This window comes from Hypanus sabinus, chromosome X1 (assembly GCF_030144855.1).
Source record: "Hypanus sabinus isolate sHypSab1 chromosome X1, sHypSab1.hap1, whole genome shotgun sequence".
NCBI lineage: Eukaryota > Metazoa > Chordata > Chondrichthyes > Myliobatiformes > Dasyatidae > Hypanus > Hypanus sabinus.
Window position 1 is genome coordinate 32,216,420 of NC_082738.1, and position 17,625 is coordinate 32,234,044.

Sequence of the window (17,625 nt, forward strand, 5' to 3'; positions counted from 1 at the left end):
CTGCATGATGAGAGAATCCACCTCCCCAAGGGTCTCCCTGCAATTCCTAAGGTGGACTTGATCAAAATTGTCAACAGGTTGCAGGGGGCAGAGAGCAGATGCTTCCCACTCTGTGGATGAGAGTTCATTTAGTTGTTGAGAGTTTATTAAGTGCAGAACTGTTGAAGAAATGGATCTAAACCAACAGACCCAACCAAAAATATAGAGTGTTTTATTAAAAATTTTCACTTTAATCGCTGGTAATATGGATACTACAGATCTAGGGTCAAACCAGACTTTATACAAAAAAAGAAAAACAAAGACTTTTTCAACATTATTACATAGTCATATAGATTTTAAAAAAGAAATTGAAAAGTAAAACAATGAATTATACACTAAAAGAGATATACACTTACTAAGGTGGCTTAGGGATGTGATACATAGGGGGGAGGGGAAGAGAAGAGTATGAGGGTCTCTAGGGAGACAGCAGGGCAGTGGGATTAGTTTGAGGACTGACACAGGGCAGTGAGACTAGTTTGGGGAATGACATGGGGCTGTGGGGAGAGCGCGGAGCAGTGGGATTAGTTCAGGGACTGACGGGTGTGGGAGAGCAGGGCAGTGGGATGAGATTGGGGACTGACACAGGATAGTGAGATGAGTTTGGGGAATGATGCAGGGCTGTGGGGAGAGTGCAGGCCAGTGGGATAAGTTTGGAGACTAACACAGGACAGTGGGATTAGTTTGGGGAATGACACAGGGCTGTGGGGAGAGAGCAGGGCAGTGGGATTAGTTTGGGGACTGACACGGGACAGTGGGATGAGTTTGGGGAATGACACAGGGCTGTGGGGAGAGAGCAGGGCAGTGGGATTAGTTTGGGGACTGACACGGGACAGTGGGATGAGTTTGGGGAATGACACAGGGCTGTGGGGAGAGAGCAGGGCAGTGGGATTAGTTTGGGGACTGACACGGGACAGTGGGATGAGTTTGGGGAATGACACAGGGCTGTGGGGAGACAGCAGGGCAGTGGGATTAGTTTGGGGACTGACACGGGACAGTGGGATTAGTTTGGGGACTGACATGGAACAGTGGGATTAGCTTGGGGAATGCCACAGGGCTGTGGGGAGAGAGCAGGGCAGTGGGATTAGTTTGGGGACTGACACGGGACAGTGGGATGAGTTTGGGGAATGACACAGGGCTGTGGGGAGACAGCAGGGCAGTGGGATTAGTTTGGGGACTGACACGGGACAGTGGGATTAGTTTGGGGACTGACATGGGACAGTGGGATTAGCTTGGGGAATGACACAGGGCTGTGGGGAGAGAGCAGGGCAGTGGGATTAGTTTGGGGACTGACACAGGATAGTGAGATTAGTTTGGGGAATGACGCAGGGCTGTGGGGAGAGTGCAGGCCAGTGGGATTAGTTTGGAGACTAACACAGGACAGTGGGATTAGTTTGGGGAATGACACAGGACAGTGGGATTAGTTTGGGGAATGACACAGGGCTGTGGGGAGAGAGCAGGGCAGTGGGATTAGTTTGGGGACTGACACGGGACAGTGGGATTAGCTTGGGGAATGACACAGGGCTGTGGGGAGAGAGCAGGGCACTGGGATTAGTTTGGGGACTGACACGGGACAGTGGGATTAGTTTGGGGACTGACATGGGACAGTGGGATTAGCTTGGGGAATGACACAGGGCTGTGGGGAGAGAGCAGGGCAGTGGGATTAGTTTGGGGACTGACATGGGACAGTGGGATTAGCTTGGGGAATGACACAGGGCTGTGGGGAGAGAGCAGGGCAGTGGGATTAGTTTGGGGACTGACACAGGATAGTGAGATTAGTTTGGGGAATGACGCAGGGCTGTGGGGAGAGTGCAGGCCAGTGGGATTAGCTTGGGGAATGACACAGGGCTGTGGGGAGAGAGCAGGGCACTGGGATTAGTTTGGGGACTGACACGGAACAGTGGGATTAGTTTGGGGACTGACATGGGACAGTGGGATTAGCTTGGGGAATGACACAGGGCTGTGGGGAGAGAGCAGGGCAGTGGGATTAGTTTGGGGACTGACACAGGATAGTGAGATTAGTTTGGGGAATGACGCAGGGCTGTGGGGAGAGTGCAGGACAGTGGGATTAGTTTGGAGACTAACACAGGACAGTGGGATTCGTTTGGGGAATGACACAGGACAGTGGGATTAGTTTGGGGAATGACACAGGGCTGTGGGGAGAGAGCAGGGCAGTGGGATTAGTTTGGGGACTGACATGGGACAGTGGGATGAGTTTGGGGAATGATACAGGGCTGTGGGGAGAGAGCAGGGCAGTGGGATTAGTTTGGGGACTGACACAGGACAGTGGGATGAGTTTGGGGAATGACACAGGGCTGTGGGGAGAGAGCAGGGCAGTGGGATTAGTTTGGGGACTGACACGGGACAGTGGGATTAGTTTGGGGACTGACACGGGACAGTGGGATTAGTTTGGGGAATGACACAGGGCTGTGGGATTAGTTTGGGGAATGACACAGGGCTGTGGGGAGAGAGCAGGGCAGTGGGATTAGTTTGGGGACTGACACGGGACAGTGGGATTAGTTTGGGGACTGACACGGGACAGTGGGATTAGTTTGGGGAATGACACAGGGCTGTGGGGAGAGAGCAGGGCAGTGGGATTAGTTTGGGGACTGACATGGGACAGTGGGATGAGTTTGGGGAATGACACAGGGCTGTGGGGAGAGAGCAGGGCAGTGGGATTAGTTTGGGGACTGACACGGGACAGTGGGATTAGCTTGGGGAATGACAGGGCTGTGGGGAGAGAGCAGGGCAGTGGGATTAGTTTGGGGACTGACACGGGACAGTGGGATGAGTTTGGGGAATGACACAGGGCTGTGGGGAGAGAGCAGGGCAGTGGGATTAGTTTGGGGACTGACACAGGACAGTGGGATTAGTTTGGGGACTGACATGGGACAGTGGGATTAGCTTGGGGAATGACACAGGGCTGTGGGGAGAGAGCAGGGCAGTGGGATTAGTTTGGGGACTGACATGGGACAGTGGGATTAGCTTGGGGAATGACACAGGGCTGTGGGGAGAGAGCAGGGCAGTGGAATTAGTTTGGGGACTGACACAGGATAGTGAGATAAGTTTGGGGAATGATGCAGGGCTGTGGGGAGAGAGAGCAGGGCAGTGGGATTAGTTTGGGGACTGACGTGGGACTGTGGGTAGAGAGTGGGGCAGTGAGATTAGTTTGGGGACTGACACAGGATAGTGAGATAAGTTTGGGCAATGACGTGGGACTGTGGGGAGAGTGCAGGCCAGTGGGTTTAGTTTAGGAACTGACACAGAGCTGTGGGGAGAGAGCACGGCAGTAGGATTAGTTTGGGGATTGACGCAGGTGTGGAGAATGTGTGGGACAGTGAGATTAGTTTGGGGAATGACGCAGGGCTGTGGGGAGAGTGCAGGCCAGTGGGATTAGTTTGGAGACTGGCACAGGACAGTGGGATTAGTTTGGGGATTTATACAGGACTGTGGGGAGAGAGCAGGGCAGTGGAATTAGTTTGGGGACTGACACAGGGCTCTGAGAAGAGGGCGGACCCTCCCCATTTCTGGGTTTGGGAAGGGAGTGAAAAAGTGTGGTCTCTTCACCTGTAGGTTCATGGGAGGGAAAGAAAAAGGAATTCATCATGATTTTAAAAATATATATATATTTACATGATTAATAATGGCTGTACACTTATCCACCCTCAATGATGCACACAGATTCCTGCGCACAGTTCTTCCATGGACATCAGAAGCTGTCTCCCTGCCCCCAGATCCCGCTCTGTGCCGCAGAGAAAAATTACAAATAGTTTCCTTTTTTTAATATATATATATTTTTCTAACATTTTTTACTAAAAAACAGCAAAAATAAATCTCTTCCATCAAACTGAAGGCAGGTGTCTAGCCCTCATCGCCGCTGATTTCCCCCTTCCCCAGGCTGTACAAAATAGACCCAAGATAATCTGTTCTTTTGTTCTCCCCTCTTTGCATGCCTTTTAAAAACATAGGATTAAAACAGAACCAGCTGACTGCCACCTTAATGGCAGGAAGGGACAGGGGTTGGAAAATGCCACCCATACCCCCACCTTTGCTATTACACAATTAATGCAACATGATTCCGTAAGACTGGCAGCATACATGACAGGAAGATTTAGAAGGGCAGCTAACCCACATCTCAGGTGGGGGGTGGCTGTGGACTGCTGTGGAGGGGTGAGGTCTTGGTTTGTGACTCACCCTTGCCCAAACGCCAAGGGATGCAGTCTCCCTCCACATCGAATCTCTCTCACGTACATTCCCCCCACCCATACACACACTCTCCGACTTTTCCCTCACACATTCCCCCTTCTCTCTTCCTCACACATACTCCCCTCTCTCCCCCATCTTTTCATTGCTCTCCAGCATCTCCTTCTCTCCCCTGTCTCCTCCCAACTTCCTTAAGTGGCCTCAATCGACCCTCCCTAATGGAGGTGAATCATTTTAATTATTGTTTAAAAGCCAATCTTTAAGTTTAGTACGCAGAGTATACAAAAAGCGCAAAAGCATCTGCCCTTATTTAAATAAACAGATTATCTTAAGCATCATCTCAAGAGATCTCATTTATCATTTGAAAGTAAAAACAGAGGGAAGGCTGTGAGCTTTCAGCAGTAAGGCTTCTCTCTGCAGGAGCAAGTTTGCTCAGCTGGTCTGCCATGAGTTTAGTAAATTTCACCCCCAGCTTCTACGACCACCACAAGCAGTGAGGTTGCTCCCCCTCAGCCCCTGCTGCAGGTCGGAACTGTACAAGAGGGTGAAGGAGTTGGAGAGAAAACAGGTGGGGTGGAGGGACGGGACAGATTAGAGAGGGAAAGTGAAGGAGAGAGGGGAGTGGAAAGAGAGGAGTGAGAGGAGAGAGAAGCTGAGAAGGAGAGAGAAAGAGAGAATATGAATGTGTGTGAAGGAGACAAGAGAATCAGAGGAATCAGAGGGAGGGAGAGCATCAGAGTGTGCGGCTACAGGCCTCCTAACCCCCACAAAACCACTCCCTACTTTGTAGGGCCTGACTGCCAAAACACAGCTCCCCCAGTCAACCCCTGCACCCCGCTGTGCACTCAGTAGCCATTCCCACTGATATTGATGGTCTGGAGGTCTGATACCTGCATGACGCTGATACTGCGAGCCCCAGGCTGGGCAGAGGGAGCCCCTCCGCCAACACCTCCTCCTCTTCCACCTCCCCCCCCTGCACCTCCAGTGGCTGGTGCCCCCACCAGCCGGGTGATCCCATCCGGAGAGACCGTCTCTACCACCATGCCGGTGGCCGAAATGAGAGGGGTGCCCAGGGGAGGTAGGGAGGCTCCATCTGTGGAGCCGGGAGCACCCACCACCACTGCTGCACCTCCGCCGCCGCCACCTTTCTTGTTCTGATGAGTCTTTATGTGCTTGGAGAGGTGGTCACTCCGCATGAAGCGCTTGGGACACTGGGTGCAGGCAAACTTCTTCTCACCTGTGCAGGGGGAGAGAAGGGGGGTGAGTGGGGGGGGGAGGTGGTTACGTAGTGGGGCGGTGAGGAGAGGGAGGGAGGGAAAGAAGTAAATGAATGGCTGTCAGCCCGTGACCCCACAAACCCCTCCTCTCTTGAACTGGACACGCATTCCCCCCACTCCCTGCCCAGTCTGCTCTGTCCCCGGTCTCACCCTCACCTGTGCTGTGCCCTTAACAACGGGAACGAAGATAGTGGAAATGTTTTCTGAGCCCAACTCCCAGTACTGCCATGCCCTGCTGTCCCTTTGATGGACAAGATCAGGTGGAGTGGAAATAACACTCACACACACACCCCCCGCAACCCTTCCCCGGCCCAGCCTGCTGCATATTCACCTGTGTGCGTGCGTTTGTGCCGCTGCAGCTCATCGGACCGGGTGAACCTCTTGCCACAGAAGAGCCAGTTGCAGACAAAGGGCCTCTCGCCGGTGTGCCACCGCAGGTGGGCTCGCAGATGCGAGGTCTTGCCGTACACCTTGCCACAGCCCACAATGTGACAGATGTGCTGCTTCTTGCGGCCGGGGTCTCCTGAGCCCCTGTCAGGCAAGGAGGGAGTAAAACACGGGTAGAGGTGGTGAGAGGGGAGAGACACATGGTAAGTGAGAAAGGCCGGGGTGTGGTGGGGTGGGGGAAAGTGGAAGGTGAGACAGAGGTGTGGAGGAACGGGGGGGGGGGAGATGGAAGGGGGGGGAGAGGAGGCCAAGGGGTATGGGTGATGTGGAGGGGCAGAGGGGTACGGATGGTGTAGTGGAGAGTAGGGGGGACAGTGGGTATGGGGGGGGGGGGAAGAGGGGGTTGCGGGGAAGAGAGAGAAAGAAACAGGAAGCTGAAGAGGACAAAGCAATGGACATTGGAGAGAGAGACAGAGGAAGCTGAACAGGGATGCCCCAGACCCAGGGAAACCACGAGAGGCGACTTGGGCACTCACCTCCCTTCTGACTCCTTGCAATTGGGGCAGGTACAGGCTTCCCTTCTCAGCCTGCGGCCAGGCTCTGGGCTGGCCTCCCCTTCATCCATCTGTGTCCCATCCTCAATGGAATCCCCACTGGCAGGATTAATGTTCAAATGTGACGTGTGATCTGTGGGAGGTGAAAGAGAGTGAGGGCTGAGAAAGTACATGGGTGAAGAGGGCAACAAAGGGAATGGAAGACGCCAAGACACACGCCGGGACACCCTGTAAATACCAACACACACTCACTCCCCAGAACCCCTGTAAATACACACACACACACTCACACTCCCCAGGAACACCTGTAAATACACACACACACACACACACACACACACACACACACACACACTCACTCCACAGGAACACCTGTAAATACACAGACAGACACACACACACACTCTCCCCCGGACCCCCTGACAAAACCGACACACACACACACACACACACACACTCACTCCCCAGGAACACCTGTAAATACACACACACACACACACACTCACTCCCCAGGACCCCCTGACAAAACCGATATATATACACACAAACACTCACTCATTCCCTGGACTCCTTGTAAATACCCACATACACACACATTCCCCAGGACACTCTGTAAATACCGACACACACACACACTCACCAGTACCCTGTAAATAGCCACACACACAGTCATTCCTTGGAACCCGTTGAAATTACTGATACACACACACACACACTCACTCCCCAGGAACACCTGTAAATACCCACATACACACACATTCCCCAGGACTCCCTGTAAATACCAACACACACATTCACTGGTACCCTGTAAATACCCACACACACACACACACTCCCCAGGAACACCTGTAAATACCCACATACACACACATTCCCCAGGACTCCCTGTAAATACCAACACACACACTCACTCACCGGTACCCTGTAAATAGCCACACACACACACACACTCTCACACCCAGGACACTCTGTAAATACACACAAACACACACTCATTCCCCAGGAACACCTGTAAATACACACACACACACACACACACACTCGTTCCCCAGGAACACCTGTAAATACACACACACACATACACACTCACTCATTCCCCAAGAACACCTGTAAATACACATACACACACATTCCCTAGGAACACCTGTAAATACACACACACACACACACACACATTCCTGTAAATACAGACACACTTCCTGGGACCCCCTGTAAATACAGGCACACTCCCCGGGATCCTTTGTAAATACCAACCCACTCCGGGGGACTCACTGTAAATACCAACACACAAACGGCCAGGAGATTCGCAAGTGCTGCTCAGGATCGTTTAAATTAGTTTGGCAGGGGGATTGGGGATGAACACCAGGTCATAAGAGTAGAACAATGGTGAGGAAGGTGGATATCAGGCCGAGTGAAAACAAGCAGGAGCAAAATAATAGTTTTGATGGGCCAGATAGTTTGATGTGTGTACCTTAATGCTCGGAGTATTATGGGTAAAGGTGATGAACTCAGAACATGGATCAGTACATGGTACTACGATGCTGTGGCCACTACAGAGACTTGGGACCCTCTTAATGCAAGTGGTTCAAATGGGGCAGAGTTTGTTAAGAGCACCCAGGAGGGTTTGTTAAATCGATATGTGGGTGGTCCAATCGGAGGAGGGGCTGTACTGGACCTGGTATTGGGTATTGAGCCTGGCCAGGTGACCAATCTTTCAGTGGGTGAGCAGTTAGGGAACTGTGACCACAGCTCTTTAAAGTTTCAGACAGCTATAGATAAGAATAAGTATGGACCTTGCAAGAGAGTATTAAACTGGAGCAGGGCAAATTATGAGAGCATTAGGCAGGAACTAGAGAGAGTTAATTGGAAAGAGGTGTTTTTGGGCAAGTCCACATTTGGATAGTGTTTACAGACCAACTTCACACAGGTATGTTCCGGTCAGAAGAAAGGACAAGGATGGGAAGTTTTGTCGAGAGTGGATGAATTGAGTCAAGAAGTGAAAGGAGAAGTATGTAAATCTTAGGAAGCTAGAACCAAACAGAGTCCTGGGGGATTATAAAGAAATCAGAAAAGAACTCAACAATGGAATTAGGAAAGCCAGGAGGGGACATGAAAAGTCCTTGGCAAGCAGGATTAAGGTGAACCCTGAGGGATTCTGTACATACATCAAGGGCAAGAGGATACCTCAGGAGATGGTGGGAACATATGCTTGGATGTGGAGGATGTGGTTGAGGTTCTAAATGAGTACTTTGTCTCAGTATTTACCAAGGAGAAGGACTTGGAGATAGGGACAACAGTGCTGAGGGTATTGACATACTGGGGCATTTTGATGCATAGGAGATGGATGTGTTGGATCTCTTGAAGAGCATTGAAGTAGATCAGCCCTCAAGTTACTGAGAGAGGCAAATGGAGAGATTGCTGGGGCCTTGACCAAATCTTTGTGTCCTCTAGCCACAGACGAGGTCCTGAAGGATTGCTGAGTAGCTAATGTTGTCCCATTGTTCAAGAAAGGAACCAGGAATAATCCTGGAAACTATGGACCAATGAGTATCATGTCAGTGATAGAGAAGTTACTGGGGAGAATTCTTAGGGATAGGGTTGATGAGCATTTGGAAAACCATGGCCTAATTAGATAGAACCAGCATGGCTTTATGCAGGACATATCATGTCTGAAACTTGATTGAGATTTTTGACAAGGTGATGAGGGTGATTGATGAAGGTAGAGCTGCAGATGCTGTCTACGAGGTGTTTGATAAGCTCCCTCATGGGAAGCTCATCCAGAAGATTGAGATGCATGGGAAGTGCAGTGAATTGGTCGTTTGGATTCAGAACTGACTTGCCCATAGAAGACAGAGGGTGGCGGTCGAAAGGATTTATTCCAGCTGGAGATCTGTGATTAGCGGTATTCTGCAGGGATCTGTACTGATATCTCTGCTGTTTATGGTGTATATAAATGACCTGTATGAAAATGGATGGATGGGCTAGTAAGTTTGTAGATGATTCAAAGATTGGTGGTGTTGAGGATAGTGTAAAGACTGGCAAAGAACACAGTGGGATATAGATCAGTTGCAGATTTAGGTGAAGAAATGGCAGATAGAGTTTATCCCGGCCAAAGGTGAGGTGTTGCATCTTGGTTGGTAAAATACAGAGACAGTACACGGTTAAGGGCAAAATCCCTAACAGTGTTGGTGAGCAGAGAAAACTTAATGTCCAAGTTCATAGCTCCCTGAAAGTGACTACACAGGTTGATAGGGTTGTCAAGAAGACATATAGCATGCTTGCCTTTATTAGTCGAGCTACTGAGTTCAAAAGTCAGGAAGTTATGTTGCAGCTTCATTGTGTGAAGTTCTGGTCACCGAATTATAGGAAAGATATCAATAAATTAGAGAGAGTGCAGAGACGATTTACTAGGATGTTACCTGGGTTTCAGCAATTAAGTTACAGAGAAAGGTTGAACAAGTTAGGTCTCTATTCATTGGAGCGTAGAAGGTTGAGGGGGGATTTGATCGAGGTATTTAAAATTTTGAGAGGGATAGATAGAGTTGACGTGAACAGGCTGTTTCCATTGAGAGTAGGGGAGATTCAAACTAGAGGACATGATTTGAGAGTTAGGGGGCAGAAGTTTAAGGGAAACACGAGGGGGTATTTCTTTACTCAAAGAGTGATAGCTGTGTGGAATGAGCTTCCTGTAGAAGTAGTAGAGGCCAGTTCAGTTGTGTCATTTAAGGTAAAATTGGATAGGTATATGGACAGGAAAGGAGTGGAGGGTTATGGGCTGAGTGCGGGTAGGTGGGACTAGGTGAGATTAAGGGTTCGGCACGGACTAGGAGGGCCGAGATGGCCTGTTTCCGTGCTGTGAGTGTTATATGGTTATATGGTTCATGAAATTCTCGTTCGGCCACATCTGGAGTTTTGCATACAGCTCTGGTTGCCCCACTATAGGAAAGATGTACAGGCTTTGGAGAGGGAGCAGAGTAGATTCACCAGGATGCTGCCTGGATTAGAGAGCATGAGCTATCACAAGAGTTTGGACAAACTTGAGTTGTTTTCTCTGGAGCGGCAAAGGCTGAGGGGAGGCCTGAGAGAGGTTTGCAAAATTATGAGAGGTGTAGATTAAGTGGACACACAATATCATTTTCCAAAGGTTGAAACATCTAACACCAGAGCACAAACATTCAAGATGAGAGGTGATAAGTTCAAAAGAGATGCGAGAGGCAAGCTTTTTAGAAAAACATAGAGAGAGCTGGGTGCCTGGAATGCATTGCTCGGGGTGATGGTGGAGGAAGAACTATTAGATACTTTTAAAACTTATTTAAATTGAGACATGAATGTGAGGAAAATGGAAGGATATTGACATTGTGGAGGCAGAAGGAATTAGTTTACACTCGCCTTATCTCTGCAATTAAACCAGCATGGCTGATTTGAGATCACCACCCTCCACCACCAAACCCAGCCTCCTCAAGACGGGAATAACAAGTCGCTCTTCCTACCTGCAGCTCCAGCAATGGTGACCGGAATGCCCTGGAGCTGATGCACCTGGATTCCAGAAGCTCCCAGCGCGCTGAGGTTAATGGTCTGCAGACCCGGCAGGCTTGAGATCTGGGCAGCACTGACTGTCAGTGTTGCTGGCGCTGCCACTGCAGCTGAGGAAGAGGAGGGAGAGGAGCAGGAGGGAGAAGAGGAGGATACAGTGGCAACAATGGAGCCACCCACCCCTGCTACTCCCAGACTCTGGGCCAAGGGGAGGCCCTGGATGGTGATGGCCTGGCTCCCCATCCCTCCCACGGCTCCCGGCTGCTGCTGTTGAGGGGCCTGCAACTGAATGGCCTGCCAGCAGCCCAACTGCCCTGGTAGGGAGAGGGTGGGGGCCCGGAGGATGAGGGGTCCAGCTGAGCCGGAGACAGCCTGGAGCTGTAGGCCCTGAAGGGCCTCCTGCGGCAGGTGCTGAGCATGGAAGGGCTGCCCCTGGATGATCTGTGGCTGCAAGAGGATCTGGGGGGACGCTTGAGGCGGCTGCTGTTGCTCCCCATGCGATGGGGAAGCCGCCCCGCCTCCACCTACCCCCCCTCCATCTGTGTCGAGTTGAATTGCAGACATCTGGGATGGTGTCTGGTGAGCTGTCAGGCTCCCAACGGGGACCAGGGCTACATTGCCGTTGAGGTTGATGGGGAGGTTGGCCAGGAAGGGGCCTCCTCCGCCTGCCACTCCACCTCCCACTCCAGCTGCAGTCCCCGGGCGGATCTGGAGAGCAGGCAAGGCAGCCAGAAGCCCAGCTGAGGTGGCTGGGAGTGAGACGGGGGGTCGAGAGGAGACAGAGGAAGATGAGGAGGGAGGGAGTGGTGAGGTGGCGGAGGGGTTCGCCGCCAGCTGGTACTGTAGGTGGGAGGAGGACGGAGGACCCAGCAGCTGTTGGGGCAGAAGGTAGAGGCCATTCTTGCCTTCAGATGGTCTTCCCCCAGGGTCGCCTTCATCTCCCTCGCCAATCCTCTCCTCCTCTCCACACTCCTCCTTGGGGGTCTGCTCAATGGCTTGGGCCATGGTGGGGATGATCATCTGCCAGCCATTGGCGGTCTGGGTGATCTGGGCAGTGCTGAGGTCGAGCTGGGGTGTAGGGCGGGGGGCATCCGGCTCTGCTGGGGACCCCACCCCGGCCTCGGTATCACCGGCCTCCACCCCTCCCTCCGAGGGTGGTTCTAGTCGGCTGCAAGTGGCGGCCAGCAAGGCCAGGGGTGAGGGCTGGGAGTCCTGTGGAGAGAGAGAGGGACAGAGAGGGGTGTAAGACAAACCAGGACCTCCAGCAAGCTGGGGACAGAGGAGGGGAAGGGGGGGGTGTAGAGGAAGGAGGGTTCACGGAGACAGGGAGGAGTCCGCATTGCTCTGACCTACCCACCACCCCTCCTCCGGCGCATTGCAGTGAGTGAGAGAGAGAGTGCGCACGACAGCAAAAGAGAGAGAGCACGCAACAGCGAGAGAGACAGAGAGGGAGGGAGAGGGTGCACGAGGGAGCGCGGGCTGTGTGAGTGGGCGCAAGGGAGGGACAGAGTGAGTGAGAGAGCAACAGCGAGGGAGGGAAAAATGGGAAATGGTGTCTCATGGTGCATTTCAGTGCTAACTTCTGAGCGGGAGGATAAGAATGAGAAAGAAGAGGGAACTTCCAGTACCCCAATTCAGTACCCCTCCTGCTGGGCCCTTGCCCCACCCACCCTCTCCACCTACCTGATTCGAATTAGAGTGCTGTTGCATGTAATCATTTGCCACTTCCTCGGTCAAAGCGTTTATCTCCTCACTGTGGTCTTGGTCTGGAGGTTACAGAGAGGGGGGAGGTCCGTGAGCAAGGCTCCTTGAAGACCTGCATTGGTTCCTAAGGCCGATCCTCAAAACATGCTTCTGCCATTATTTCTTTGGCCGGGCCTACTCTGAGCAGCGCTGAGCTCTTCTCTCTTCGTCTCCCACCACCACACCCCTCCCCTATTTACCAGACACTTGGACACTGATAGGATATACACTTGGACAGGTACATGGATAGAAAACGTTTACAGAGCTAAAAGCTGACAGATGCAACTAGCCTAGATTACAAAAATATGGATGAATGTGCACAGCCTTTACCCCAAGATTGGGGTATCAAGAACTAGAGGCCACAGGTTTAAGGAGAGGGGAGAGAGATTTAATAGGAACCTGAGGGGCAACTTCTTCACCCGGAGGGTGGTCAATATATGGAATGAGCTACTAGAGGAAGTGGTTGAGGCAGGTCCAATAACAATGTTTAAAAGGCACTTGGACAGGTACATGTATAGGAAAGGTTTAGAGCAGGGTATTGTGTTCAGTTCTGGTCGCCCCATTACAGGAAGGGTGTGGGGGCTTTGGAGAGGGAGCAGAGGAGACTCACCAGGATGCTGTCTGGATTAGAGAGCATAAGCTGTAACGAGAGGCTGGACAAACTTGGGTTGTTTTCTCTGGAGTGGCAGAGGTTGAGAGGAGACCTGATCGAGTTTCATAAGATTATGAGAGGTGTATCTTTCTATCCCAGATGGAAAAGTCTAATACCAAACTGTGTGTACTATAAGGACAGGTTGGATCAACTAAGATTGATTTTTTCTGGAGCAGCACAAACTTCTCAAATATTACAATTGAAACTTCCTCCTCTTAAGTTCAACCCCTCTAGCAATGAAGGCCACCATTGTACTTGCTTTATTGATGACCTATTGGATCTGCAAACCAACCTTCTGCGATCGATGTACAATCACACCCAAGGCCCTTTGCACAACAACACACTGAAATCTTTCACCTTTAAATAATAATCTGATCTTCTATTTCTCATTTTAAAGTGGATGTCCTCACATTTACTAATGCTGTACTCCATCTGCCAGATCCTTTCACACTCACTTAACCTACCTATATCCACCGTGCTCATTATATCTTCAAAGAATTCCAGTACGACTGATAAACAGGACCTGCCCTTCAGCAATCCATGCTGTGTCTAACTGATGGAACCACTTCTATACAGTTGTCTTGCTATTTCCTCCTTAATAATAGATTTAAACATTTTCCCGACTACGACATCAAGCTAACTGGCCGACAGTATCCTGTCTTTTGCCTATCTCCTTAAACAGTGCCTTGCCATTCGCTGTCTTCTAATTCACTGGGACCTGCCCAGAGTTCAGACAATTGTGGTAAATTAACAGCTCTACAATCATTTCAGCTATTTATTTTAGTACCCCAGGATGCATTTCATCAGAATTAGGGGACTTGTAAATTAGGGCACACTAATTTCTCAGCCATAAGAAACCGCAGAGAATTGTGACACAGCTCAGGACATCACGGAAACCAGCCTCCCCTCCATGGACTCTGTCTACACTACTCACTGTCTCAGTGAAACAGACAGAATCATCAAAGACCCCACCCACTCCTGACATTCTCTCTCCCCCCCCCATCAGAAGACACAAGAGCCTGAAAGCAGGTAACCACCAGGCTCAAGGACAATTTCTAGTACATGTGACAATAATAAACCAATTGCACTATCTCTTTAGTGACAGTGACTGTATCTAGGTCCTCGCCTGCCATCAGATCCAAAATACCCCTCTTCGGCACGTTAGATGCTTCCTCCACAGCAAAATTACCCAATATTAACCTCAGGATCAGATTTGTTATCACTGACATACATTGTGAAAATTGTTTTGCAGCAGTGTGCAAAACATTAAAAAATTACTGTAAGTTATAATAAGAAATATATAAAAAATAAGTTCATTGTCCATTCAGAAATCTGATGGCAAAGGGGAAGAAGCTGTTCCTAAACTTTGAACATCTTCAGACTCTTGTGGTAATGTGAAGAGGGCATATTCCGAGTGGTGAAGCTTCTTAATAGTGGATGCCACTTTTTGAGGCATCACCTATTGAAGACATCCTCAATGGTGGGGAGGCGAACCCCTCAGGCTGCAGTGCTGGGGGTGAGTCAACAGCAGTCCCTGTTGTCCCTGTAGTACAGCAGTCTGTGGTCTTCAGTTTTATATTTCAGAGACCATGCATGAGTCAGAAGGTAGTGTTGGCCTCAGGTTCTGCATTCCAGTTTTGCCTGCAGCCCATCCAACAGCTCTGCTTCCTTAAAAGGAAACTGCCCTCACTACCTGGGTGGTCTGCAGTCTGGAATCTGCCACTTTTGAGGATTGATAGATTTTTTTTAATGTCTTAAAACAATGTTGTTTATTGAAGTAACTGTGGTTGTGACTGTAGATTTCAGATTCCCTAAATGGGAATATTTGATGAGTCCCTTCAAAACTGCACACAAAGAGTCCCCACTCTCCAGCACCATCTTTCTGGTGAAATCTTAATTCCCCCTTCTCATCTTCCAAGGGACCTACATTCACTTTAGCCACTCTTCTTTGCTATATATAATTATACAGCCTTTTTACTATCTTTTTATACTTTGTGCTCTAATGCCCTTCCCTTGGACAACATGGAGAGGGGAGACTTGCAGCTGGGCAACTGCCGGTCTTCCATAAAAAAACCCTGCCCAGGCTTGTGCCCTGGAAACTTTCCAAGGTGCAAATTCATGGTCTATCAAGACTAACAAAGGCTTTTATAAACTATCTCCCCTTTCCTTTCTGCTTGCTTACTGGATCTTTGGTGCTTTTTAAAGGTTTCTTGAACTTCCAGTTTCCACTACTCTTGGCAACTCTGTATGCACGAGCTTTTAGCTTGATGCCATCAAACTTCACTGGACAGCATTCTGACTGGTTGAACTGGAACAACAGCCTGAAGGACCTAACCTGGGCCCAGCACTTAAGATTCAATCTTGAAGAAGGCATGCCAGCATCTCTACTTTCTAATAAGTTCAAGGAAATTCGGCATGCCATCAAAGACTTTGATCAAACTCCTACAAGTGTACAGTGGAAAGCATTCTGACTGGGGGCATTGTGATTTGGTATCAGGGCTCCAACACACAAGAGTCGACTGAGAGTGGTAGACTCGGCCAATTCCCTCACAGGTAAAACTGTCCCCACCATTGTGGAACATCTACAAGAGGCAGTGTCTGAGGAAGGCAACATCCAACTTCAGGGACCCCTGCCATCCAGATCATGCTCTCTTCTCAATGCTGCAATCAGGGAGGATGTCCAGGACCCACATTCAATGTTTTAGGAACAACTTTGACCCCTCTGTCATCAGATTTTTGAACAATCCATAAACTGATGAACAGTACTTCACCCTTCCTTATTTTTACTATGTTATTTTTTTATTGTAACTTAACTTTTGTTTTTAACTGTACTGCTGCCATAAAACAACAATTTCAAATGATTCAAAGTTTAATTTATTATCAAAGTATACAACTCCAAGATTCTTCTTCTCTAGTCATGAAACTGAGAAAAAAAAAGCAAAAAAAACTATAAGACTGAAAAAAAAATCCATAAATCATAGTCCAAATCCATATCGAAAACACAGAAAACCTTGGTAACATCTTCCGGGCCCAGCAGCAGGTTACACAAGCTCCCTGCTCCAGCGATCAGAAGGCAGGCAGCTGGTGCTCACCTTCCACATTTACTTCGATGTTTCAATCTCCCTCGTTGTTTTAATCAGCAAACAATGGAAGCTTTAATTGGTGAAAAGGAGTTGAACATCGGCTTCATGATTGCATAGCATATCATTGATAATAAACCTGATTCTGATTCTTCAACAACAGCATTTTCCCCCATTGCCATCAGCTTCTTGAACTGACCTGAAAAACCCTAATTCTACCTCAGATTACATTTCCCTCAACTTGCACTAATGTCGTTATGTGCAGCACATGTCTAGTTGAGAGAATGTTTCTATCAGTAGGAGAGTCTGGAATCAGAGGGCACAGCCTCAGAATACAAGGTCACCCCTTTGGAACAGAGATAAGGAGGAATTTCTTCAACCAGAGGCCAGTGAATCTGTGGGATTCATTGCCATGGAGGGTGGTAGAGGCCAAGTCATTGGGTATGCTTAAGGCAGAGATTGATAGGTTCATGAATGGTAAGGGGTTTAAGGGGAGGAAGTTGGAAAATGAGATTGAGAGAAAAAAAAAATCAGTCATGTTGGAAAGGTGAAGTAGACTCAATGGGCCAAATGGACTAACTCCACTCCCATGTCTAATATTCTTGTTATAAAATAACAAAAAAAAAGCAATTTCAAATGAAGTTCGAGACGGAATCAGATGCACGTCAGCTCTGGCAGGGTTTGCAGGCTATTACTTTCTACAAGGCGAAACCCAACATCATAAATGGTTGTGATGCTTCATTCCTCAAAGAGCTGAATGCCTTTTATGCACACTCTGAAAGGGAGAGTAAAATTACACCTATGCAAATCCCTACAGCATCTGGTGACCCTGTGATATCTGTCTCAAGAGCCCACTGTCAGAACATCTTCCAAGATGGTGAAACCTCGCAAGGCATCAGGCCACAATGGTGTACCTGGTAGGGCTCTGAAAACTTGTGTCAACTGACTGGTGGGAGTGTTCAAAGACACCTTCACTCCAGAGGTTCCCACCTACTTCAAAAGGCCATCAATCATACTGGTGCTCAAGAAGAGCAGGGTGAATTGTCTCAACTACTATTGCCCAGTGGCACTCACATCTACTGTGATAAAGTGCTTTGGGAGGTTGATCATGGCCAGAATCAACTTCTACCTAAGCAAGGACTCGGACCCACTGCAATTTG

At 49.4% G+C, this 17,625-nt stretch overlaps 1 protein-coding gene across 3 annotated transcripts in view; it reads right to left on the minus strand.

Annotated features, from left to right (window-relative positions):
* Positions 1-202: 202 nt before the first annotated feature.
* Positions 203-17,625, minus strand: part of LOC132384770 (transcription factor Sp1-like) — a 31,423-nt gene continuing 14,000 nt past the window's right edge. For all 3 annotated transcript variants that reach the window (XM_059956247.1, XM_059956250.1, XM_059956249.1), the window contains exons 2-6: positions 12,674-12,756; positions 10,948-12,202; positions 6,440-6,590; positions 5,848-6,047; positions 203-5,476 (exon numbers count right to left, since the gene is read on the minus strand). In XM_059956247.1, coding sequence (XP_059812230.1) covers positions 5,085-5,476; positions 5,848-6,047; positions 6,440-6,590; positions 10,948-12,202; positions 12,674-12,756 — 2,081 coding nt within the window. In that variant the 3' untranslated portion in view covers positions 203-5,084. The remainder of the gene's footprint in view (positions 5,477-5,847; positions 6,048-6,439; positions 6,591-10,947; positions 12,203-12,673; positions 12,757-17,625) is intronic.